General features: G+C 45.2%; 1 protein-coding gene across 1 annotated transcript; it reads right to left on the bottom strand.

Moving 5' to 3' along the window:
* Positions 1-39: 39 nt before the first annotated feature.
* On the bottom strand, positions 40-27,805 carry zswim6 (zinc finger, SWIM-type containing 6). The gene is made up of 14 exons (XM_029169400.3): positions 27,260-27,805; positions 10,468-10,824; positions 9,343-9,491; positions 9,099-9,249; positions 7,913-8,083; positions 7,308-7,484; positions 7,070-7,216; positions 6,854-6,988; positions 5,865-6,104; positions 5,260-5,395; positions 4,726-4,874; positions 4,019-4,182; positions 3,852-3,933; positions 40-3,263 (listed from the first exon to the last, which is right to left on the bottom strand). The coding sequence occupies exons 1-14, from the start codon at positions 27,678-27,680 to the stop codon at positions 2,401-2,403; spliced, it is 3,342 nt and encodes a 1,113-aa protein (XP_029025233.1). The 5' UTR covers positions 27,681-27,805; the 3' UTR covers positions 40-2,400.

The following is a 27,805-nucleotide window of genomic DNA, read 5'->3' as shown; positions in this document are numbered from 1 at the left end:
AAGTTGATACAACCATAGATAAAGACGACCAAAAGTTGATCCTCTCAAAAAATCTATTTTAATCAAAAGAAAAAGTTGATTTATTAACAAGTTTATAAAACAGTGATTTAGTTACATAAATAAACTGATCAGTGTATCAAATCCTAGTTTCAACTTCATGAGCATGTTGACGTGGTTGTACAATCATTTACCTAACATAATAAATAAAAGCATTGTCTCTAAAAAAAAACAAAGAGCTACCGACAAGACTGGAAAACACATGAAATGAGCTTTTAAAGCACAGAATACAGACGGAGCTCAGCTAAAAATTAAGACACTACAATTGATGCATGTGGAAAAACGTTTGGTAGTTGAAACTCCCATTTGGTTACTTTAAAGCATTAAGACAAGGCAAGAAAAGGCTGTTCTCGTGTGAGGAATTATCGAGAGAGTTCAAGAAGAGAAATGAAAATAAAAGACAAGTTAAACAAAACAAACCAGACCTACAGCTTAGAACTGTTTTAGGAAGCCTGGATTTTCCAGCTACAGGTCCCGGAAACTCTGCTCATAATTTCCTAAATTTGCTGTTTTTGTTGCTGAAATCAACCAAGCTTAATCACAACTAGGATATTCAATATACAGCATCTATTTGAGTTAACGTTATGATTATTTACAAAATAATCAAATCTCCACATTGTTGAAAATTATGGAATTATCCCCAAAATACATTATACGAGGTAGTGAAATGATGCATGAATCACTTTATTGTTGCAGCTGGAAAAAGAGAAAGGAGCTTTTTTTCATATACTGCTGAGTAAATGGTGATTTATTTTTTTTTGGAATCAAAAGCTTTAATACTAATATCTTGTGTTTTTTATTGTCAAGGCGAATCTGAAATATAAAAAACAGTAACTTTCAAAGGCTGCAGAGTAAAAAGGTGAACATTTGAGATATAATACTTCAGAATTCTAAGATTTTCATGTTCAATTTAAACTTAAGGAAATTAAGAATTATTCTTACTAAAAACCCAATTTGTGCTTAATTTCATGCCTGGCATGTGTAGCTCAGCTGCTTTCCTCTGTGTCCACGTTAATGGTATAAAAAATAATTTGGAATTTATAGACCTGCGAAATGAAGCATTGACGAACACATTCTTCATGTTTCCGCTATAATTGCAACAGTCTTTCTGTGAAGTATCCTAAGCAGCAAACAGCAAAATACAATTAGTAATCCAATTATGGGGAAAGTTTCCAAAACATGAGCCTGAAACCATCAAAATCCTAAAAGAAAATGCCATCCAACTGAGTCCTACGCAGCCGATGTCAGAGGCGCTGCTTTGTGACCGAATGACGTAAATGTTGCTCTGCCTCCACAGACTTGTCTTTGTCCCGCTTCCACAATCCTCAAAGCACGTTCATGTTGGGGAGAGACTGTGTCTGCAGATCCAACCCAGACGTTGAACTGCGCCCTGGTGCAACGCAAGGCAAACTTTCTGAAGTCCTTCTGATATGTTTCTCTTGTTTCTAAAACCAGGTACTGCAGCTTCAAGTATTGTGCCTTACATAGAATATTCTGTCATAAATTAGTTAACATATACATTTTTTAATATTCAGACATATACTTTCATATATACAAGACAATAAAATGCTTTTGTTCTCTTGTTTGCCTTTTTAAAGAGAAATCCCTGAGAATGTATATTGACGGTTGCCAGTTTCTAGCGAGCACGGTGCGCGCCTGTGTTCCCGTGACAAACGTGTGTAAAATAAGCATAGGAACGTCTGAGACAACACTGCGAAGCCGGAACGATCAGCCCGAAGGCGGCAGAAACAAATGGACCCGGTCCCGTTCCTGCGCTGAGCACACGTGAGGACTGGACGTAAAGCTGGATCCTTTACAGAGGTACTCGTCACTTCAGATGGAGCTTCTCCATTTGGTTTAAAGCCGTGTGTCTTTTTTTTGAGGCTGTGAACATTGACTGAGGGAAGAAGGAGGAGGAGGTGGACAATGTGCCACTGGATCATACAGTGTATCGTCAGTGGTGCTTACGCTCGTACGCATAAAGGCTAACACACACTGCTCTCTCCTTCCTTTTAAACTTGACCTTAATACATTTTACTTGTCATTCCTATAATCTTGGGCTGCTCACTTATAATTCTATAGCTAGAACTGTTGAAACCTATGTCGATGCCTTACAGTTGACCAATTTATAGGAATTTTTCTGCCAATTTGTTTGATAGCTTATTTCTTATCCTTCATTAGGCATCGAAACATTGAAGCCAGAAGGTAGTTTCTTCATCGGTGCTGCATTTTTGGAGCCTTTTACCTCATAACGTGTTTAATTACTCCTTCAGGTCATTGTCCTAAATTATAGGAATCAAGTAAAATAAAAGGCAATTAGATTTATTTGAAATCTCCCTGTTTTCAACCAAATCTTTCTCTGACAAGCATCATGAGCTTCTTCTTGCCCTTGTAGATCTGTTTCAGGTTGTCTATGAACTGTGTGAACTGGATGTGTCCGTCGTGCGCCATCAGGAACGTCTCCCTGGCTTTACTAAGGAACTCGATGAACTCGCTGTAGTGGCGCGGGCTGATGTGCGTCAGCCGAGAGTGTGTGGTGTTGATGTAGGCCCCGATCGTGGCGTCCAGCAGCTGCCTGAGCGGCGCCTTGTCCAGAGACATCAGCTTCCCCGAGTTCCTGCGGCTGTGCAGCGCCACCATGCCCGGCGTCGTCAGCGTGCACCGCCGCAAAATGTCCGACAAGACCGTGGCGCACTTCACGCTCTTCACCACCAGGGGGATGACGGCCGCCAGCTCGTTCTTCCCCAGCGAGTGGCTGAGGGCGCACGCCCACAGCACGTCATTGATGGCCGGGTGCGTGTCCTGGTTGTAGCTGAGGTTCAGGTGCGCCATGGCTAACGTGGCTAGCTTGTAGGCCCGCATGGGGTAGCCGCGGTGCTCCATGTAGCGCGCTATCGTGAACAGCTGCGTGTAGTTCATTCCCGTGGCAGCGGCGTCCAGTACAATCTGATAGGCAGTCTCGAAGGCGATGTGGTCCTTCTCGCACAGCGTGAGGGCGGAGAGGGCGCAGTTCTGGGGGTCCTTCATGGCGCACTGCAGGGCGAGGGTGCGGGCCGAGTTGGCCAGGTTCTCCTGCTGGTGGCAGTCCAGGTTCATCCGAACGATGGTGCTGTTGGACATCACGGTGCTGGCCACAACGCTGGTGGCTTCAGTAGGCGTGAAGAGGGTGAACCAGGTCTGCATGATGCTGTCCAGCGCAAACACACCTAGACAGAAAAAAGAGAAAGGGTTAGATGTGGAAAAGAGCACGTCCTGCTTGATGTTTTGATGTTCCAGGCTCAGGCCAGGATATTCTGATCATATGCTCTGGCCCCACTTCTCAGTGGATCCATTCACACTGCTCACAGGGACTTTTCAGTCCTCTTCATTCACAACAGATCACGTGGGAGGAGGTTTTTTCCCCCTGTGGACACAGGTCCCGTCCATTTCAGGGAAATCAGCCTCTGGGTTTCAGCAGCCAAGTCCAAACATAAGGTGGACTTAACCATCCCAGCAGTCCTCTATAATCACCACCCTGCTGGTCCTTCCTGCTGAGAGGCCTGTGAAATCCTTGCGTGTCCCTGTGAACCTGACCTGGTGTCTTTCAGTACACTAATTCTGGCTTAAAAACATCTGTCCAAATTTATTAAGATCCTCTATGCAGCATATAGCCACTTTCAAATAAAGTCAGTTTTAAATATTTAAACTAAATGATTTATGAACCCAGCTCTAGCATCTTTGACCCATTTTCATTTTTGCTGGATAGAGACTTTACTACGCAGCGTTCAATAACTGGCCGAATTAAACCGACTTACCAACTTCTGTCGCACATGTGACGAGCCATCGCACCATTTCTCTCCTCCGCCAGTTCAAGGCAGACAGGGTCATTCGCATCACCTGTGAGACAAGAGATGATGTCTGCGTGAGGCGTCTGCCTGTGTGAGACGGATTTGCTTGTGTTGCGGTGAACTACTGCGTTTACCTGAAGGCCCAGCTCCAGGGAGACTTTGAGCAGCGTGATGTCGGGCAGGCTGTCCATGAGAGTGGCGATTTTGAAGGCATCCTGGGCCAGTTTGAAGATGTGGGTTGAGGAGTGGATGTTCTTCTGGATGGACTCTAACACTATTTGGAGCCTACGTGCATCACCTGGACGTACAACAGGCAGAGGTCAAATAATTGGCATTTCTTTACATTGGCTTTATCTGTGCGAGACATTCACTGACACAGCAATGTGTGGGTTATGAGGATTGGAAGTATTCAGAGCCCTTAAGCTGTACCTCCTATTGAAAAGACCTTTTAATGCGGGGAATAACCACATGTTTTTACTTTTACAAATCATATAGTATTTTTCCATTCTTTGAAACAGTCCAACACAAGAAAAAGGCACATGATTTGAAATGAATTAACACAATGGAAGGATGTGATTGACGTGTTTGTCTGCTGAATGTACGTTGTGTAACAACCTCTGGCAAAGGCAGCTAAAATGTTTAGCTGAATGTCAATGTGGTTCTTTTATTCTAAAATAATCCATCTTATAGTTATGGCAAAACAACAAGCACGAGCAGGAAAAAAAAAAGGTGAAAAAAACAACAACAGATTATTTTTAGACTTCAGAGAAAATGGTCAGATTTGTCATGATGCACTGCAAAACTTGCCTTTGTCAGTTTGGCAACGTGTGTGTGTTTGTACCTTTAGCAGCAGTGAGCATGGTGGAGGCCAGCACACACTGTTGTACTTCTATGTGGTTGAGAACATACCAGCGAGGGTAGTGGCTGGACACCACCGACCTCACTATATGGTTAGGGTCACCGGAGGCCCTGGTGTCGAGGACCAGCAGCCTGAGGGCAGAGAAAAGCTTGATTAGACACCGTTGATGAAGGCAAGTTACCAGCTTAAACCTTTAGCTTTAAAATAGTCCCTCCTCCCACTAAACACATTATTCCTTTATTGTAATTCAAGATTTACATTTCCTCAAAACCAAAGGGATTTAATCTGGGCGAGAGGAAATAAAGTTACGCTTCCACCCGTGGAGGTCACAACAGCATATATTTATTATTCACTCATTTTCTAAAACTCGGTTTCAGCACTGTTGAATTATTTAGTGGATATTGCAACAAAATTAGGTTTTGCCATTAAACTGCGCTCCTTGCTTCCTAAAACTGCTTCTCTCGTCCTTTTTCCTCACATTGCTATCGCTCCAAAGAGACGGGAGCTTCAGCTCACCTCATGGCTCTCAGTGCAATTTTATACGCCAGTTCGACATCATGAGGTAGCAGCGAGTTGAAGAGATATTTGGCAAACGTCTGCATGGGGACGCTTTCTCTGTGGATTATTTCCCCCAGACCACTGTAGGGACCAGCTGGAAAAACAACAGACAACACAGGCACTTAAAGATCAGTTCAGTCTGCACAAAGTCAACCTGGAGACACATCAATGTGCAAACTGTGTCACTGCGCATGAGATAATTAAGGCTGATATGTCTGTCTAAAAGGGAAAATGTGCAGGGACGATACAGAAACATCCTGAAATATCAGGTGACCCTGAACATGACCTAAAGAGAAGTTGCAATAATCAGCTCTTTCTGGGAAAATCTAGTTTGTGAATCAACATCTCCCACGAATTAATTTACTTACTTTACTTTACTAAAATATGACGTATTTTTCTAAATTAGTTTCTAGTTTTACAGACAAATAAATCTGCCTTGAAACTGTCATAGCTGAGAATCTGCATGAATGTATAAGACCGATTTACTTGTTTGTCAATATAAAATAACTAAAAAACAAACAAGTGTCCGATATAATGTATCGTTATTGAGGACTGGGTCTCACCCTCTAGCAGGTAAACAGCTTGTCTCCGGATGATCTTCACCAACGAGTCCGAACCGACTTCTTGAAGTTTTGCCAGGAGATGCTCTTGGTTGCGACAGAACTTCTCCTGGGAGTAGAGGCTGTCTGGCATCGCCCTCTGCTGCCCCAACCCTATCAGAGCCGCCTCCACCGCCAGCGACAGGAACGACTCTCCTTCCTCCAGGAGACATTGCACCGGCCTCCTACCTGGACCCAGGGAGCCTGCAGGTCACAGAAGACGGGCGTTGGAGATGGAGCGGCCCAGCGGCTCTTGGACAAATTGTTTTGTTTTCTGATTTTTGTTTTTTTCTCCAGGAAATACCCTGAGCCCTGCCCTAAATGCGCTGCACTGAAACCCTTTTGAGAGCTTCAGAACTAAAGATCCACTAAAATGCCACTGATTCTCCTCCCTCCTGAGAGAGGACGCATGGAGGAAAATGTTCCCTTTGGGCCAAGTATTGATAAAAGTATTGATCTATTTGTTCACTCGAGTGTTCCTTCTTCACAGTGTGTGTTCTCCTGAGGATGCTAATCATGTGTTTTAATGGCTTAATGATGTCCTCAGACCTCGTAGTTTATCCCGGGAGAGTAAACAATCCTGATATTCCGTACGTCTCTCTTTTCCAGCTACAGTATGTTGAAATCCGTCTCACTGAGTTGTCTGCATAATTAATGCGTTTTAATTGGAGTGTTTTTCTTGCTACATTTCTTATTCATAAGCTGTTATTGGAGGATAACTGGAGGCCAAACAGCATGTATGTCATCGCTGCTGATTGCAGCTCTGACAGGAAGACGATGTTCCAGATACGTGTGATTGAAGATTGGTGAATTAGTACTGTAGGTCTTGAGCACTGACTCAGTCTGTCTTAGTATAGTATTTGGTAAAGGTTAAGGTAAAGAGGCCGGCCTGAGGTGCTCCCAGTATAGTATGTGGTCAACACTAACCACTGTGTATCTGGATGTATGTGTACCTGAAGCTGCGGCCCCGTCCTCGCTGCCCCCACCGATCTCCATCAGGGTCCTGAACAGGGTGCCGATGGGGTCCAGCGGGTGGCCCACCCAGCCCTCCGGATTGGTGATGGATGTTACACCTTTATGAAGTAGCTCTGCAGTAACACACGTACTGTTAGTGATGCATTTATACTCACTCCTCAAAACTGAAAAACACTGGTGGAAGATGAACGAACCTTTTTTGTGAGTGCGGAAGTACTCCAGGTGCTTCTGCTGTTGCCTCTTCAGCGTGTTGACTATGGCGATGGCCAGCCTGAGTGCTTCCTTGGGGTAACCGTGGGATCTGAGGGCGTCCACGCGTGCACACGCTGTGGGGACGTGCTCTGTGGAGACACATACGCAAAAAAAACACTTCATTTCCTGTGGCTGTCCTTTCAATCTGTCTTCACAACCACATGCGTCCTGCTGCCTCACCGTGCCACAGGGGCCACCCCCGGGTGTCAAAGAGGGAGCTGTTGAGGTTGTCATGGTAACAGTAGTTTGTGTAGTGGTCCTCGGTGATGATGTGCTGCAGGTGGGGGTCCTGCCAGTGCAGGTCGCAGGCCTCGATTGCTCGCGTAAACAGAGTCCGGTGAGGCCGGGTCAGTAAATCTGAGACAAATGAGGAACGGGCACAAAGCGTATTGAGCTGCCTGTCAACTGAGGTAACAGATGCTTGGAAACACTGTACATGCAATTTCGTCTTCACAATTCATGCATCATTTCTGCTTTGATATGACCTTTTTTTACGTTTTTTCTAATAAACAATTATTTCACATTAAACCTTTTTCATTATCACAATCATACTTATTTATCTGCAAACAGGAATGGGTCTTTGCTACTTCAGTATTCTACTCTCAAAAAAAACAAACAAACAAGGTGTCTGAACAGAACTAAGCTCTGCACTAAAAAGCACAAGTCCACAGCTATCGGTGGGTGCTAGTGACTAGCAGCAGATCTGAGAAAAAAAACAGACTTGCAGAAGAATCTAACTTAATAAAAGCAGGTGACGTCCCTGCTTCAGATGGGTGTCATCTCACCTGGGTTGACTGGGTGGGCCTCAAGCAGATCGTTGGTCAGCTCGTTGCCATTGTGATCATCCTCCAAGGGACAGACGTCCACACTGCTCCACTTGCGAAGCTGTCGGAGCCATAATGCTTTCTGCTCGGGTTTAATGTGAGGGTTCAGCACGATGCACGTCCACAGGGCCCCTACACACAAACACACCATTAAAATGAGCCGTTAGATCATCACTTCATCATGATTCTATGCATCTACTGACAACTGACTGAAACACTGGGGTGAGTACCTGATGTGACAACAGAACAATGAATATGTCCAAGGATAAAGGACAAAATAAAACGGTGAGAAGGAGATAAAGTGAGGAAGGATGGAAAGGAGAGTTGAGGAGGGAGTGGGTGGGGGAGGGAGTGCTGACTGGGGGATGGGACGGTGTCTTTGTTAAAGGCTGCAGAGAAGGACAACAAGGAGGAGAGACGAGTGACGAAACGCAAAGCACCAACTTTCCAGATACCGGAGGGAGAAGAAAGATATCCGAAGTGATGTTGTGTTATTTTGGAGTAAGAATAAAAGTTGACTACAAAGGGTGGGCAGAGGTGGCCCTGGCCCATTGCTACATCCTGTACCGAAGCAAGCCTGTGCTCAATAATCAAAGGTAATTCAGTTCCTGGGAAATGTGATGCGTTCGCTTCAGCTTTCTCTTTGTTTCTTTTTGGTTTAAAAGAAACAAAGAAGATGTTAAGTTATGAAAAAATCAAAAGTCAAAATGATGAGAGAAAACATATTTTTATAATGCGGAACCTCTAAAGAATCAATGACCATGAATGTCTGCACCAATTTTCAAAGATTCATCCCCTGGGGACTATGAAAACAATGTGAAGGTAATTAAATTAAGGATTAGTGAAGCCAGTTAAATAAGTTCTTCTGCAGCTGTTGTAATTTCAGTCATAATGTAGTCATTTTGTCACAATAGACTGTAAATACCAGAAAAAATCTATCATATTGTGTTTCCTGTTTTACACATGTCTGCATATATGCAACTTTGTGCACGCACAACACACACACACACACACACACACACACACACACACACACACACACACACACACACACACACACACACACACACACACACACACACACACACACACACACACAGTTTGACAAGCTTGACTTGCACACTGTAAAGCCATCCTGTGTTTGTACCTAGTTCGTCCCACAGCTGTCTGTACTTGTCACTCATGCCAGTTCCCGGTTGACTGAACACCACCAGCCTGGGGTCTCCCATGAACTGCTCTGTGATCAGTGATAACATGCGAGCGCCGTTGGAGTCCCTCATCTTCAACATCTCTCTCACCTGCAGGGAGCAGACACAGGGGCATTGTGGGTAAATGATGGTAATGCTGCTACGGTTTAGAAAACAGCAGAGAGTCTAGAGTGGTGCTGTTACCTTGCTAAACAGTAAGTTGAGCTGCTTTCCCGACCCGTAGTATACGCCCTGCGAGAGAAACTGCTTGACCTGTTCCTGAACCTGTTCCTCGTCCAGATGCCAACAGTTCTCATCATCCACGCTGGCCCCCGCCGTCGGATCAGGAGCTCCTGCACCGAGCAACAGAACAGAACTAGATCACCAACAAAGTCCAGTTTGCTACTCAAACGTACAACCACAAAGAAAAAGTTCAGATTCTTTGCAGAAAACCTTTAAAAGTAGCAGCAAATAAAGATGAGTTTCACTTTTAGAAATCTTCTCAGGGAGGAGCAGAAGTGAATGAACCTGCATCAGCATATAATTCACCTTCAGCAATGATGCATTAATGCTCTGCTGGCTCAGCATAAACACTGATCAATATCAAACCAGTGTACGAGTGAAAGGCTCATCCCACATTTTAACTCTAAACACGTGTCACTGGGGATTAAATCCATCACTGACAGGGAAAAATGGCCCGACCCGAAGCTTGGCGCTGCAGGAAAGCGACTACTCTGCACCAGCTGCAAAGCAGACGTCTACCCACATGGATGCAGTATTCATACCACTGTACACAATCAGATTAGGTTTCGGAATAATCATAATATGTTGCAACTGGAAAACTATGTACATGTAAACCTGAATAAGGGACACAGACAAAGACACATAAGAACTAAGAGAAACTAAAACACTGATCAGAAGGTTATCAGTTATTTCACATTTCTTTGGGGAAATGGTTGGGAGGAATTACCTTTTAGCGTTTTACATCCATTATCTAATCAGCAAAATAAACATCTATCCAAGTGCACCAAGAACTCATATTACTGCATACCACTTCTAATTATCATCACTAATAACGTATTCTCCACGTTGGTATGACAGGCAGTTTGCAACCAACGGCCTCCGTGTTCCTCAGCAGGCCGCGACAAGCCCTGTGGTGCGTTCAGGTGCACTGGTCTTATTCCAACGAGCACGCAAAGTTAAATATGTCTGGTTATTAACAGGTTTAGTGAGTGGGCGATACGTTGTACATTTACTGTAACCACGCTGCTTCATCCAGTTTTCACACGCGATGCGTTCACGGACACGTTTGACAACGGCTCCACTCACCGTGGACCTGGTTGATTTCAGAGTTCTGCGACAGTATTTCATCGGCCAGCTTCTGTGCCGTGGGCAGAACCTCCGTGTGGTGGACGGTGATCAGATACTGGACGAACTTCTGCAGCTGGTCCCGGTTCATCTGGAAGAGAGTCTCCGAGATGGGCAGGCGGAGCTTGACCTGCTCCGGCTTTCGTATTCGGTAGAGAGCGAGCGCGACGACGTGGGCGCAGTAGAAAATGTCCTTGTTGCCGCAGCTGCAGGTCACAGCTGTGATTTTGCATCGGTCGAAGCTGACGCTGACGCTGAAGAGCAGCTCCGGCTCGGAGGACGTGGCAGGTTCTCTTACTGTGCCGCTGAGGTGAAACCCTGAAGAGGAACAGAAAAGACTTGTTATTCATCTGTCATTTCTGTCTTTGCATCTGTACAAATTTCTACTGTGCACGCTCTAATAGGATTGGTTCTTGCCTGCAGTTTGGTTCAACTATGAAGCTTAACTTTCATAGATGGACAATAGAGTCTCCACACACACAACATGCTCAGCGATCAGACCCTTCAGCATCTGGTATGATATGTATTTACCAGGAAAATTTTCTGACAGTATTGTATTAACGCATATTGTGATAAAGTAGCGTTTTTCTGTGGAGATGCAAACATCACTTTACACACATTGGTTATTTGAACCGGTGAAGCTGTATGAAACATAACACAATCAAAGCCATGGCCAAATATTAAGACAGAAAGACCTTCGACCTGTGCCGTATCACAACACGCGGGCTGAACATTGCATCAGTCCAGAGGAGACGGGCGATGGCTCCAGATGACTGTGCAGCTCAGTCATTATGAGTGCAATTCTTCGATAATTACCAGAAGTGTGTGTGTGACTGGGTTAGTGGGTTAACAGCAACACTTCACTCATCGAATACTGTAGTTTGTTCAGTTTAGAACAGGAACAAAAACAATGATCAGGAGATGGGTCATTTTCATCAACTTCTGATGTCCAGCAAGAAGCCACAGAAAAGCTCACGCAGCACTTCTTCAGTGGATGTTTTTGTGACTTTCTGTCTTTACCCGTAGATTGTCACCAATGGGGAAACAAGCTCCGGTTCCACACTCAAGTTTCACAGCCCCAGCGAAACAGCTGTGTTTCTTCCACACAGACGCATCGAAGGCTCAGGAGAGACTGTGGTTTTCTTTACTGTGAAGTCATCGTCATCATCTTCCAACCATAAGAGGTGTGAAGTTTATAAACAAACCAATGCAAATGTCTGGAACCACATGAAGGCGATGATGTGATGCTGAACTCAGCGAGGGAACATTTCACTCAAATGTTCCTCATCGACTTGTGTGCGTTTGTTTCCATTTACATAAAACGGATTCGCGATTTTAGAGTTTAGCAGTTTTCTTGTGTGCCGAGACGCACACCGTCCACCTGGATCCTGTGCCATTGTCTGAACAGAGCCTGTTTTCAGCTGCCACATGGCTGACACACATCTCCCCACCGCTGGGTGGAAGACCGTTGTAAACAGTAGGTGTTTGCGTCTGTGGTGGAGCGGTGCGATACCGAACGGAGCGAAAACAGAAGGGGCGGAAGCAGAACCAGACGATATCTGAGAGCGAAACCTATATAGAAATAGCGAAAACGCCGTTTGAGTTGTTACTGCTGCTTTTCCTGCCGTGCAGAAAGGACACACCAGCTCGCTCTCTGCTCCGCCACAAGTCCACATCCTGTCTTCGGCTCGCTCACTCGCGCTCTCTCTCTCTCTCTCTCTCTCTCTCTCTCTCTCTCTCTCTCTCTCTCTCTCTCTCTCTCTCTCTCCCCGCTCCGTGGCCCTGCCCCAGTCGAGCCTGGCCTGCAGCTGAACCAGTGACGTCAGAGAGAAAGAGAGAGTAACTGCGGGAGGAGGAGGAGGCAGGAAAAATCGGTATGCCCTCAGCTGAGTGTGAGGAGTGTGTGCTTGGCAGCGAGCCAGAGCCCTGAGCTCAGCACTCTGTAATGCACTTCCTGTGTGTGTGTGTGTGTGTGTGTGTGTGTGTGTGTGTGTGTGTGTGTGTGTGTGTGTTTCACAGCTTGCATAATCCAGCTCTGTGCTCAGCTTAGCAACCAAACTTAACTCCTTCACTCCCGACACTTTACCCAAATAACCAAACACCAAATTCGATTGGATTACTTTTACATGAGAACGCAATGCACCTACAAAAGCCCATCAAACCTGCATGCACATATTGAACCACACGGCAGCAGTTGGTAAATGAAAGCAGCAGCAGCGGTCCTGGTTCTGCTCTAACTGGCTTCTGCATCGATCCCCATGACGGCTCTAAATGTAAATATACTGTCTGGCAAAATAATTCATTCTAAAATAAATATTCAGATTCCAGCAGCCTGCAACACATTCAAGATGCCTCCTTGTCAAACTAAAGCCTCTTTATTACCTTCTAATATCTTTTGTACTCCCTCCAGCGACACCAGGGTTTATCACTTCACCCAATTAAGACTTAAGCCGCCTCTGTAGGAGTCAGCGAGGAGGGGCTAAAGACAGGGGGAGTGTTTTTTGTGGCCTGTGAAAGAGCAGCAGCTCAGCTCCCCGCTGAGCTCGGCCTCAGGAGACCTGCAACGTCGCCCAGTGGAACTGTGGCTGCAGGGGGTCATTCTCAGCTATGTGGCCAAAGCCCTCATACCCAGGCATACCCAGCACACAAAAGGCAGACCCACCCACCCCCCCCCCTTCCTTCCTCCTCCCCCTTAGCCTTGCTACATTAAACACAAGCCTGCACACCGGCCAGCCATGGAGTCGGCTCAGCCAAAGCCGGCGGCCACTCAGCCGTGGTGAGAGCTTCTCAGCCAAGGTGCGCTTTGTCTTTGTGAGTGCACTTCTGATGACAATGAGGAAGCTAATCTGTCACCCGTGGAGATGCAGAGGCACCTCTGGGGCTGCAGGAGAGGGATGTAAACAACCAGTCAGGGACTGTGGCGTGCTGATAACCATCTGTCCTCCATGACTGGTTTCAGACCAGCCTCCAGTAGCTCCTACAGAAGTTTATGGTGTTGTTGCTGAGGATGACCGATTCCTGCGACTCCACCGTGTGTAGAATGAAAACGCCCCCTGGCCATTGATTGGGCCGGTCGTTGCCATGGTAATGCATTTCAATTATGTGAAACTGGATTTCTGCAGTTTTCACCTAATTAAATCTTTATATTTAATTGCAGGGCACAAGTCCAGGGGCCCAGTCATCAGGGGGCCCATATGTATGTCTCAACGACAATATACCTTGTTACAAAGGTTAAAGAATCAATTTAAAGGTGTGCAAAGGCAGGCAGACACAAAATGAACCAAAAGAGACGAGATATAAGAAGGTTACCCCAAGTAAACTCAAAGCAACCCAATTAGGAACACTTGGTAAAGAAGTTAGGAGGTGTATTTAAACTAAAAAGAAACATGCACGAGATTTAAACCAACCATGACATAACAAAACCACAAGAGCCAGAAAGTGACCACTAAGACGATGTACATCAACCACAAACACACACACAACCACAAATGTGGGACAGCGACGTGAATACACAACGCTGCTTCTTTCTTTAAGGCTTTAGGGAACGGTCAACTAGGTTTGAGATCCTGTTGCCTTTAACCCGGCGTGGAGCGTGGAGGGAAACAGTCGCTGCTGTGGCTCCGTGCAAACTGGAAATGAGGTCAGTGAGGATTTGACTTAACTGGGTCAATCTGTGTCCCTCTTAAGCAACAGGGACCAGCTTCTTACAGTATGAACACACTAATCAATGCTCAGCGTACACGCTCAGACACATCAACAACACTGTGGTGGAAGAATGAAGGAATTAATGAGCCAGTTATGATCTTCTTCCTCTAATTACAAACTTCACTGAAATACTTCAAGGAGGGAAAAAGTCCTGTTTGAGCAGGCGGACAGAAACTCCTCTGATGCCCTCACAAGTTGCAAGTGGCCTCGTCACTCAGACAGGAAAAGAGCAGCGAGGCCGCTGGGGCACTGTGGTCATCTTCCAGCCTAATAAAAGCGTGACTGTGGAATAAGTGTGCGTCTAATTGCTGCCACTCGGGCTCCAACGAGGTCCGTCTGGTTCCGAATCGAACAGAGAGAGGAAACTGGTCTCTGCGCTCAGAGGAATGACTCAGATGAGCCTCTTAACTGTAGACGTGCGCGTTCTCGGGGGTTTACAGCCGAGCAGAAAGCGGCAGCGCTAACCGATTATGAAAAACAGCCATCAAAGCCCAAACTGATAGAAGATGAGAGGAGATGGAGGCAAGTGTCACATGCGAGAGAACGGTTCAGTCACAGGTACAAAGTAAAACCCAAAGCTAGTGAGTTTACATCAAAAGCTGCATGAACATGGGAACCAGCTGTGATCGCTTAAATAGTACTTGTAAAATGAATTGCAGGGCGCAGGTTGTATCTGAGCAGAGGTTGGAGCCTCAGGACACTTCCTGCAGCTGACTGAGCGGTTCTGAGTCCACGGGGAAGTTACTTAGTAATTCAGCCTCGGTTTTAATGGACCACTGAAACAAACACGAGAGCGCGACCCAAGAGAGGGACTCCCACCTGGTGACTGATCGTTCTGTCTGGGTGATACTTACTACACACAGTACGACATATACGTGTGTTTAAGCCTTTCTGCCTTTCAGACAGAATCTCAACCTCTCCGCATTTCTACGTCAAAAGAGTTGTAAAGACGAATAATGGCCATCAGAGGTTTGTCAAGCTTCTGGGGACAGAGGAGGATTTCCTCCTTTCTGCGTTTCACCCTCGCATTTAAAAGCATTTGTGTGAGTGCTGCGTTCCCAATGTGCTGAGTGAAAGTCATTTGTTTAGCCTCTGAGGACCATCAGCAGACCAGCCAGTGCCTCTCCTCTCTAAATGCATTTGTTCCCATTCTGGAGATGCAGCCCAGGGAGTCTCCACAGAGCCGCTGCCGCTGCCGCTGAGCCCCGGAACCCCAGACGGACACAAATCGAATCAAATAAAAGCTCTTAGTCGTTGCTTACACCTCGGTCTGACTGCAGTTTATTAAATCTTGACAGCGATAGCTACTAATATCCTCAATCATGCGCACGAGAGAAGTATCTGCTGCAGAGGAGAACGGAACACAGGTGGTCCAGCCATAAAAATCCACTATGCCCATTTACCCACCAATATCTAATTAGTTTATGTATATTAATACTGGAGTGTATTGGTAATGATGGGTGAATGGAGTAATACTAAGCTAAGCTAACTGTATCGTGCCTCGAACACACTTCCTAAAGTGCTGAACTACCCCTTTAAATAAAGACATTAAGCTAAAAGCAAAATAAGAAACTCAGTCGCATTCAAAGGAACTAAATAAAAATGAAGACGAAGGTAAGTTAAAGCTACTAAATTATTGACACCATCTTTGATCACATCTTAAGACAGTGACCAAAATAACCAGAAGGCAGGGTGCGATGGGAAGGACCTGGCTCCGAGCAGCTCGCGTTAACTCTCACCGCCCTGAATGGTTCTCCAGGTCCCGTAAGAAGCGTTGTGGTGCAACTCCAGCTGTTTTCATCTTAATGTCACCACGTCCCTCCTGAGACCGCAGCACGAGCAGTGCTCAGACGCAGTTAGTCCGGAAGATTCTATTCATTTGTAGAGGCAATATTTCAATTAAACTTCAATGTTTCAATGTTCTTAACGATCATTTAGTCGTTTCGTGCCGCGCTCTATAGAGCTCTCCTCTGACATCAGAAGGAAGTCACTGAGGTTTACACAATTAAACATAGAATGTAGAGCATGTTAGGAAACTGGCTGCTGTGAAATAAACACGACTAATACAATGTATTTAGTGCCGACTATGCAGAGTGACTCCATCCCTCATGTGGAGACCAGCTGATGTCAGCAATAGCAGCACGAGAACTAAAAGTTGACACTAAACATGAAGATTTATTACTACAGTAAGCAAACAACTAACGTGTCCCAGTGACAAGGCTGCAGCTTTCAGAGCTTTACAAGATATTTAGGGCCGACTCGCAACCCCAGCACTATGGAATATTCCGCCCTGTGCCATTGAGCTGAAAGTGTAGGAGGTATTGAGCTCTAAAATGTTAGCTGAACATGAGTGTGGTGATATTTCATGCAAATTAACCAACACTAATGCGAGGGAAGACCCGTGCCGGTCCACGCTATGCTGCACACTATGCTGCACTGTATGAGACCCACTGTGACCTTTGACCTCTAAACTACCAAAAGTTTCTTCCTTGAGGTCACAAGCAGCCTGACAACACTGTTGTGAGGCGCGTGTGGTTTCAGATGAGAGCATGTGGTGAAACTGCTGCAGCGGCAGCCTGTGGGCAGGACGGCTGATAGAACGTTCTAATGACTTTGCATTTGACTGCTTCACCATCCTAAGTTCTACGAACATGTGCATCCTAATGACCCAGAGAGTCACTGGGCCACGTAAAGCGGTAGGATTGAATTCACAGTCACACGTGAGAGGCCTTATGCTTTCCTGTGAGAGACTCTTCACACTGGTCACACTTAACGTTTGCATACATATAAATATAAAAGGTGAGACTACAAATGTAATGCAAGAACCTAAAGGCTGAATGTCAATGTTTTAGCATCTCAATCATTTGAGACTAAGTTCATTCTCATCAAACTCCTGTACTATCTAGTTCAACTCTTCTAGCTCTTTTCTGTTATAAAGAGAAATGAATAAGGATCATACATGAGCTGCACAGACAGCAGATGCGGGAGAAACCAAAATAATAATATAAACGACGTGTCTACAAACAGAGAAGGAGCAACTGGTAGCGAGGGTTCAGATAGATTATAGTATCGGTTATCCACCAGCCCAGTCACACCTTCCCTGAAACGTTGAGCAAGCTGTATTGTCTGTTTGGCCCAAACAGACCAGAGGCTGAGGGTGTGTAAATCTGGTTTGATGCTCTGCCACGATAAGATGCGAGCTGCATCCTGTTTTGACAGCGACGGCTCCTCCTCCTCCATGACGCTGTAGGAAACTATTCTTTTCTCCTAATGGCATTACGTTACACTGACAGTTAAACAGCAGCGCCCAGACAGACAGACAGACAAAGATAAACCCAGAGTATGTCGTTGGTGTAGTTACTCAACAAACACGCATACACAACATACAGCTTGACTTGACTGTTGATGAGCTGATAAAAACCCTGGGTTTTTAAGTTCTGGGGCCGCTTAGTGAGCAGCACGTCCTTAAACTCAAGCCTGAACAAGTGCAGTTTATCCCCACTGAGGTGACTAAGACCCGACTAGAGCAGCAACAATAAGCTGATAAACTGATGAGTGAACTATTTTCACGCAACTATTTTTTTACGTTAATTAGTTTGTAAAAAAACACACATTTATACAATGAACCACCTAAGAAATCTAGTTAATTCTCCATAAGCTGCTATGATTCTAAAAGCAGATGCAGCAGAAGCATCTAGTTAAATGTAGAAAAATATCAGTGAAGTCGTTTTTGTGCAGACTAAGCATTTGTTTGATCATCGTTCCCTCAGTTCTAGGTAGTGTCCAGCAAACTATATGGGCTTTGTAATAGATTTTTGGGGAAATCATTGGCTGAAGAGATGGCGTTCATCTCACTTTGGATGCAGTCTCTAATTCCTAGTAATATGGCCAAGTACTCATTGTTTGTCCCAGTAACTGTTTTAAAGGCCTTCAGTTCACAGTCTGACTGGACTTAGAAGCTAATGTAGGAGAAATGTGATCTCTTTTCCTATTTCCTGTAAAATCTAGGATAGAATACAAAATTCTTCTCCTCGCTTACAAAGCACTGAAAGATGCAGCTCCATCTTATCTTAGAGACCTCATAGCTACTTCTGCTGCCATCAGAACCCTCTCAGCATTGATCTACATGTGGTGTCAAGAGTTTCTACATGTAGAATGGGAGGCAGAGCCTTTAGCTACCGTGCTCCTTGGATTGAATAGCCCCTCCCAGGTACAAACGGCTTTAAAGCCCAGTCAACACTAGTGCATCCCCTTTCCATCGCTCACATACTGACATTACTCATCTGTAGCAGATAAAAACAATGGCCCAACGTGTACACGCATGCCAGGCATGACCTGTATGTGCAGGAACATACCGTCTGATGTTCCGGGCTTGTGAGAGCTTGTGTAATCTCTAAGGTTTCTGTTTTTTAGTTTCTGCCAACGAGTCAGTTGTGTTTCATTTAGAGATTATTACATTGGATACGATACATAAAAGCCACAGTCAGTGGTGAAGCTAGAAGAAAGCCCTGTCTGACATAAGCTTCCTTTATTTAATATTAAAGTAGTGACTAAGTCATTTCCAGCCATTAGAATTACCGAGAATTTTATCAGCAATGATTAGATTTCAACAAACTATGAAGTCATGCAGACAATGTGCTTGTACTCAAGGCTGTTCAAGTGTCTATCTAACCCAATGTTTCAGGATGTGCCTTTAAACCTGGTTTCACCGGTCTAAATTTCAACACGCTATACTTGTCGAAGCACTCATTTGGAAGCAGGGGCACGTCTGAGTTAAAGCCGCAGGTTGGGGAAAAGGCCTGCAGCTACTGCCGGACCAGGCGAACAAGATCATTTGCTTGTTATTACAGATAACAAGAGACACAAAGGTGGATGATGCAAAGAGGGAGTATAATAAACTGAAAGCGACAGGAGGATCCCCTGAGCAGAGCTGAAAGGAGGAAGTGAATGGTTGTAGATCACGTGCAAATGAGTGGGCGTTTTAGTGGGTTTACATGACAGTGTAGGCACTTTGTGAATTTGACTAAGCAAACGCTGCAATTCTCTCCCTGGGCCTAACGCACGCTGGCGAACAGTCAGTGGGAACAGATGGCAGCAGCTTCACATGCAGGGAAGCGTCTTGTACTGTATGTGCCGCCCTGATCCTAAAACCCTCCTGAGCCCTTCTCCGGCTTCACAGCAACAAATGAATGGTTTAAGTGTAGAATAAAAGATGTCAGAGAGAGGAGAAAGAACCCATTTTACCAAGAATCATATCATTTACCAGAACACTAACAAAACATACTGCTGCTGTGACGTTTAGGAGTGGAAGGTTTAGCAATATATCCTGTTTTGGTTTGCTTCACTTCCTTCAACAGGAGGATCACACCAGAATCTGAGACCACCACTTGTGTCAGTCTTGATTCTATTGTTCTCACCAGACAAATCGAACTGCACCTAGACAAAAAAAACAGACTTGAGTCCGATTTGAACAAACTAAAGTCTGTATGTGTGAAAGCTCTGAGTTTACATGGGTCAAAAGGCGTAACAGGAGCATCCCAGTCATTGTCTGCAGAGCGCACGGGACATGACATAGAATCACAAGATGATGTCATCAACACAACTCACTCGTGGGCAACTCTACAGCTATCGTCGGTTTTCACACAGGCTGACGATACAGCCAGAATAGATCCGTACTCCTCACACGTCGTCCAGTCAGGCTGGTGCCACTTTACCCTGGCTGACTATGTTTTCATAGGGAAATTTAAAACCAGGAAGCACCTGAATGCAAAAGAAAAAGAGGCGACGCAACATTTAAAAGTAAACTGATAAATCAGGTGATGAAGACGGTGAATAATGTGACTGAAGGGGCTTTTACTGCTCTAACACTTGACTGACATTTCACGCGTTTGCTCAGAGACATGTCAGCAGTTTCCATGGGGGTTCCTTGAACGGAGATACCGAAGCCACCTCCGCAGTGATACGGGTTTAACAGATTTGGTGCTGTGTCGATGCTACACATTTTTAATTTGCACAACCACGGCGGAGTCACACAATCCACAGTTTCAGCTGTTGGGTGACAAAACACTGAGGTTATTGTGTGCACATCTGTTTAACTGCTTTAATGCGTTTCTTTTGTGTGAGCCGAGGAGACGGGAGACACATCCGTCTTCTTTAAGCATGCCTCGGCTGTGAGCTGTAAGGTAACAGCCTCTGATGGATGACACCTTTAAGTTCCCATTAAAAGGTAAGCGTTGCTCATAAGCAGCTTCTAAATAACGCTCAGGCTGGGGGAGGTGAGCCGCCTGCTCTGCAAAGACAAAAGCTCTGGCTCTTCATCCTGCCTGCACCACTCACCACAGGCCCTTAAGCAAACACTTTATTTTGTTTTTTTCTGTGGGTGGTTGGAGCCTCTTTTCTGTGAGAATCGGAAAGAACGAGTACATCAGCAGAGGTGATGATCTGCAATGTTTCTCTGGGAAGAAAAAAAGAGCAATGCTAATATGTCTGAAAAGCACTTGTTATTAACTGAAGTGCCGTGTTTGCAGAGTGGAGGTCCGAAGGGCACTCCTCTTCAGAGACCACCTCATGAGGCCCAGGGTTCCCGTGAGGTGAGGATGGCGGCAGGCTTTGACTTGTTGAGGCAGTGTGGGATTTCAGAGAGCTCCCCTCAGTTTAGGCCAATGCAGGCGAAGTGCATGTGCACGTCAGTTAACTGTGAACATTCCTAATTCTAACTCTGTTCATGTTTCATTCTTGCCCTTGTACAGTACATTCTTACTTATCATCTAAATGACAAAGATAAGGAGGGCATCACACACGAGCTCCAACCGGCATTAACTGATAAGGACAATAGTGGTTGCAATGGCTGAAGTCCTGAACATTCCTACACCCGATCTGAAAGTGGAACCTGGACATCAGATTTCTGCTGGATGCTTGTGTGCCGTGGTGTTTAGTGACAAACAGATGAATAAGGACAGTCGTCCACGTGTGGACTGGAGGACATGTTGGACAAGCTACGTGCCAGTCGGACTATAACAGGATTTATCAGGTTGACTGAGGGCAGACAAAGGTAAACCAGTCCCCCCCTCCTCCATCCACCTCTCTGCTCCATCCCCTCCTCTCTCCTCCAGCTGAAGGTTAATGAAGAGAGAATACAGCAGAGGAATACAGATCAGGAACAAAGCGATGGGCTGTTTGGAGCGGGTGACTGATTCGTTTTTGAAAGAATTATGGTTAATTTTAAACATTTTACATTATAGTGGACTAAATGTTAACTAAAAAACAAAATCATCCAAGATGACATTACCCAAGCGACCTCTATTGAAAAAGGGCAGGACTTCAACTAGCAACAGCTCAACTAAATCTGACTACGCTGCAGAACATCAACATCTATATTCTGAATTTCCCCGTCGTGGAATGAATAAATCGTATCTCATCCTATCTTAGCAACTCTTGTAATTCTTTTTCTAATTTTTATACAAGTGCAGTCACGGTAACTGTAAACCCATTTATCAAAATGGCAGCTCTTGCCAATAGCCATTCTCTGTAAAACCCAGTCGAGTGTTTGTTTGAAAGCGTGCGCCCGATGTTGCTCCAATAAAAATCGATCTTGCAGAGCCGGAGTAGTCGAGGTGCTATGCATACGCCATTAATGCTGATCAACAACCTAAAAGGCCGAGCGTTCTTATAGCATGTACGAACGCTCTGCAGTCTGCATCATTCAGCAGGTGCGTAATGATTCATTGATTGTTCATAAAATTGCAGATGAGAGCGATGGTGGAGGGTCAGCGAGTACGAAGCCTGCAAAAATACAGTCTGTAATCAGCTCAATTGCAGTAGAATGAAAAATGTGAAAATAATAGCGTGACCCATATGTTGGGAACCACTGACCTAAACTAGCAAACTACATGAGTTAACTTTCTAATAATAATGAAAGCAACATAAGGGTGATGATAGAAATGTACCACCCTTTCCTTATGACGCCATGTACTTTTTTGCAATCTTTTGTCACGATGACGACAGAGGGAGTAACATTTGCAGAAGCACTCGGCGCCTCATGGTCAGCGAGTCAGGACGTTCTTTCCCGGGCAGAACAGGCAACGTTTTGGCCGGAATCCGGTTGGTCTCATTCCAACAAAGACAGAAATGCAGCCGAGAGGCCCGGCGAGATTTCACTGTGTGGTGACGCTATGCGGAGCCTGCAGCGGACCCAAAGCCAGCTTCACACATGACTACCGCGACAGACGTCTTGAATAGAAGCCGATACGTTGCGGGGAAAGTGCAGATACGCTGGACCTTGGGTAATTTGCTGCTGGGCTGCACTGGCGGCACCGACAGTCCCCTATCGCTGCCTATCAGCACTCTGTGTATGAAGCAACAGGGCTGTGATAGACTTGAGGACTCCGTCTCAAATTCTGCACTCCAGTGTACAAAATGACACTGATGTTGATGTCAACCGAGTTATATCTGGAATATGAGACAGAAAAGACTAAACTGTTCACACTCATGCTAATGGGTTAATAGTATTTATTTATATTATTGATCTGATTTCTCAAATTACAGATGCTATAATTTGTAGCTAACTTAATAATGTAAGTGTAATGTAAATAACTTGAGGGTCCAATTGTTTTAGTGTAAATTTATAAGATTACAGTAAATGACCCGTAACTAGTTTGTTTTCAGTTTATCCATATATTAACGCTCTACGTAACTTTAACACTGAAGTCGATTAAACAGAATGTTAATACTTGTGTACTTTGTGATCGTCCTTTAATACATTATGAAAGGAACAAATATTACAGTAATCTGAAGATGCCTGTTTAGTCACTGGCTTTACTCTTTAGTAACATTTTGTTAACAAATGATTTACTTGTAGTCAACTCAAATAGCAATTATTCACTGGCTCCAGCCTTTGTCCCGGTTCTGACTGTGAACATGTGTGCATTAATCAACAAATCAGCAGTGAATGTGACTGTTGACTGCAACAGGCATTCCTGCTTTTCCTGAGTTAATTTAATTCCCAGCTAATCCTGTAGGTAAACGGAGGAAGGAGAAGAAAGGAATTCCCCTTTTCCCATCAACAACACACTGAATACAGACAGCATTGATGTTTCTGTGACATTTGACCCAATGGAGCAGATGGAAGATGAGCTGGAGAGAAATCCTATCAACCTACGTGTGAAGCGCAAGCAGCTTAAACTTGACTTAAGTAGGAAAAACACACATTACAACACATTTTTTCTCACCATATATAAATATAGAAAGGACATCAGTTTACATCTGTAATGTTTTCCTTGTTCCTAATGTAGACCTTGACTAAAATCACCAGGCTCAGCGAACATAAACACTGCAGCCTATACTTCAACTGATAACTGAAGCCTACACATCAGCACAAACCTATACTTCACCATCGCCACACATGCTGATGTGTAGGACCTGCTCCACGTCAACGCCTTTACATCACTGTGTAACACAATCCATCATTCTGAGCATGCTAGCACGAATAGCATCGCTGTGACAGAATAAAGCACTGGTAACGTGGCTGCAGACAGACTGGGCACGTTCATCCATCTCTGCTGTTTATGCTCAGTCCAAACTGTTGTATTCACAGGCAGCGGGAAGAGACAGCGTTCTAACAAATCCTCTAAACCCATTGTCTGCTTCATACCAAAGGCTTTTTGCTATGAACACTGAAAGTTCAAATGAGAGAGATAAATTTGGAACTTTGCTGCGAAGCATCATTTGAAGACATAAACCTGAGCCCTCGGAAATTAAACAGAAGAGTTTTATATTTTATAGAAACACAGAATTACACATTCAATTAATGATCAGCAGTTCAACTGACAATAGTCAGTTGCAGTTTAAAATGACAAAAAGCTGCTGCTGTATTATCAAGCTGAAGCAGAGAGCTCTGCTTCCTGTCATTATTAATAAATAACCTTACAACAAACAAAGTGCTTCAGAAACAACTGAAGCTTGTTCAGCATTATAAACAAATGTCAGTAAGTTCTGCATAAAGGGCTCAACAGCCTTAAGCTTCAGGCTGAGGGTTCACCTGTGCCATGTTTGTTGTTACCAAAGCTTCTGCTAAATATCTGCGCATCTTATACGCCACAGATTTCAGTCGTGACACTTTGCTGATCATCGTAACACTAGGTTCGGCTGCTTGGTTTCGACTGTGATGAGCAGGAGTCACTGTGTCTGCACACAGGATGCATTTCTGTTATCCAGTCCCCGGAGCCCAAACTAAATTAGATGAAAGGCTTTGGTGTTCTCAGCTGCTTCTCCGTGTGAAACTCACTCTGAAGTGACCTCACGCCAGAGGACGCGGTCCTCCTCAGAGAGGGAGGATGCTGATTTGGTCTGGGTAAGTGGGACTGACTGGCAGCAGTGGTCAGTGAAGATCAGAGAAATAGGTAACTGTATAGAAAACAGCATTATCTGGCAATATCTTACTGCTTAACTTAATTATAGACACTAATTCATAAACCAATTCTGTGTCATTTACCGTTTGTAAACACAGCCACATTTTCCATCTTTTATGAAGTGATAATAATCAGCACTGCTGCACCAGCGGTTTGAACAGAAAAGTATTTTATTGACTGATTGTTAACGTGTAAAATTTCCCTAAGATCAGTCAGTCAGTTCACTATCAGGTAAGAAAGAAAGGGTGTAAATCCACACACTAGTTAATTTAATATTGCTTGCTTAATTTAACGCTGCTAACTCAAATGTGCATCTGAAGCAGTGGAAGACATTAGTTATACTTATATATTTTGTGTCACTAGAACTTTGTCCAGCCCAACGCTCAGTAACATTTAAACAAACTATGATGCTGTTGCCTAAAGTCCGGGAATTGTTCAAACTCTGAGCCTAAACTCGAGAAGCTGCAGCCTCTTTATCTGCGGCCTGATTGCCAGTGAGGGTTTGTTGTGGGCTAGGTAGGAGAGGAGGGGGCGTCTCGGCAAATGTGTGCCAATTCATTTCCTCAAGGTCTGCTGTGAGAAAACCTCCCAGCTCTGGTGCAGCCCACACGTGGGGAGATTACATCTTTTATTTATCACTTCTTGGCTCTATTTTTCCAGCAAATTCCAGGCTAGGATGCAATCAGCCAAGAAATCCTCCCTATATGAGTGTGTGTGTGTACACACTACTGTTATTTCTCTTTGTAAGCATGCAGCTCAAGCCCCCTCCCCACACTCAGAGGAATAACAACCCAGATTTAGTTCCTTTGCTACAGAAACATTCCCCAATATGTGGGAATATATAGGCCTCTCGTTTTTAGCAGGACAGAGGATGGAGTAAGTGTGTTGTGAACAAGTGTGTGTACTCCCTGTGGCCCTTCAGTGAATACACAAAGCCCCAATGAATCCCTTTAAAAGTGAGGGAGGGAGGAAGGCAGGGGGTGAGGAAAGAGGGGGATGGATCACGCAGCAACTCAAGTGTTCAGATTGCATTACAATTCAAATTAACCATGCACAGTAATGGGATTACAGAGCTCGGAGCTCCCTGCGAAGGTGTCCCGGCTCAAAGGTGACAGACTGCAACACATTCACAGACTCCTGGCTGACCACGGCGGGACAAAGGCTCAGAACTACCATCATCGTCGTCTTCATCATCGTCACATATGCGGGCTCTCACTCAGTTCATCTCTCCCCCCACCTCCTGATTACGAACACACACAGAACAATTGGCTGCAGATTGGTGTGAAGCATTGCCCATTTTGAGAAAAGAATCATTGTGCTCAATATGCTTCCTCCTTCCAAATCTCTTCTACTTAAGAAGGGAGTGAAAAGATGCTTTTGTCTGCCGTCCCTTTCGGGGAGACAGGAAGCTTGAAGGACACAAATGAACATGAAAATGGGAACAAAGTGCCAAACTCACAATAGGAAGCCTGGGTATTTGATATGTGTGGCGCGCAATTAAAATCTCAAAGAGGGGCTGTGCTGCCTGGAACGCACCCGAATGCAACCTAACGACATAAAACCACATTTCAGGGCAAAAGCTTCTTGGTGCTGCTGCGGAAAAGTCACAGTGCACAAGGAACCATTCCCTCAGCACACGTACACAGATGTGTGTTCCTGTTTCACACACACACACACACACACACACACACACACACACACACACACACACACACACACACACACAAAAGCAAACACACCAGCAACGATCCCCTTAATCCCAATTTTTTCACAATAACAAACTTCTTTCCAGTTGACTGGTTCACATGCATTAGCCTGTCTGTGCAGCACAATGCGTCCGCTGATCAATCTGCACGCAGCCTGGCGAGGACTCAACATGCATGTACAATTATTCATCACCGGTCTTTCTCAACTGTGCCACAGAACATTCATTCAAATGCAATGTGTGTCGGTTGAGACCCAGCCCAGCGCAAAAGCACTTCCCATATTACTCAACAGCTTTGTGTAATCTTTTTAAAAGTAAAAAAAAGGTCAGGCTGTGTTTCTACTGTCTCATGTGTGATTTGTAATGTTGAACAGGACAACCAGGCTTTAACGCTGCTAACCTTTTATTATAACAGAAACAATATCCATTTATTTTACATCACCCCTATAAATTAAGTAACTACCCTAATCTGAGCACTTTAAGAACATGTATCACAGATGAATGTCACATTTTAGCCTCCGACCAGCTCCGGCACATTCATTCAGTCAAAGTTTCTCAATGAACTGCGAGGTGGGAATCCCTCTTTTGTTAAAGCAGATTGATTTTAAACGCAACTTGTCTTTGTGTGAGGAAAAAAAGCAGCCCTGCCTTTATGAAAGCTTTATAGTTACCCTACATTTCACATTCAAACTGCCCCAAGCCAAACGGGCTTTAAATGCCCCAGTCGCTCATTCTCATTAATGCGCCTGCAGATTTAAAGCCCATTGTCGCTGTTGTCTGTGGCCTCACCGCTTCCCCTTTGTTGTCACTTTATGTGCTGCTGTTATTCTGCTTATTCACATACACAGCGCTTCACTGCGGCTCTTATTTTGTTCAGTGTTCGGTGGATCGTTTATAAAGGTCCAATCTGAGCTCCGGAGCGCTCGCCGCCACTCACCGACTTGCAGTACGTTGTCCACGCAGCCGCTCTCCAGCAGACCGATGCCCCGTCGGAACGGCAGCCGCGTCTCGTCGCCGCTCTCCCCGCTACTTCCCATCTCCTCCTCGTCGGTGTTGAACGACGAGTACATACAGATCTCTCGCTCGCTCCTCGGGAAAGACCAGTACACGATCCGCCTCTGGACGGGCTCCGGGATCCGCTCGAAGCGCTCCTCCACCCGCTGAAACGGCCACTTCTCCGCGACCCTCCTCGCCGCTATGTCCAGGAGAGTTTCCGGGCTCCGGCTCGAGTCGCCGTGAGCGGCCGCGGAGCCGCCGCACGGCGACCCCGCGGCCCGTTGGCCTTGTCTACACGTCGCATTGTATCCCGGTCTACAGCAGAGCCGCTTGGCCGGGGGCTGCTGTGCGCGCTCCGCCATGATAGCTCCGCTTTAACAGCGACGGAGGAAGTCAACGCACCATATGAAGAGCACCGGGAAGGGAAAGAGGTTCGCCGCGGTTCGATTGCTGGCCGCGTCCGGCCAAGGCATCCTTTTATGGCAAC

This window comes from Betta splendens, chromosome 12 (genome assembly GCF_900634795.4).
Source record: "Betta splendens chromosome 12, fBetSpl5.4, whole genome shotgun sequence".
In the NCBI taxonomy this organism is placed as follows: Eukaryota; Metazoa; Chordata; class Actinopteri; order Anabantiformes; family Osphronemidae; genus Betta; species Betta splendens.
The sequence above is the reverse complement of the archived record's forward strand: the minus strand, read 5'-3'. Positions and strand labels throughout refer to the sequence as shown.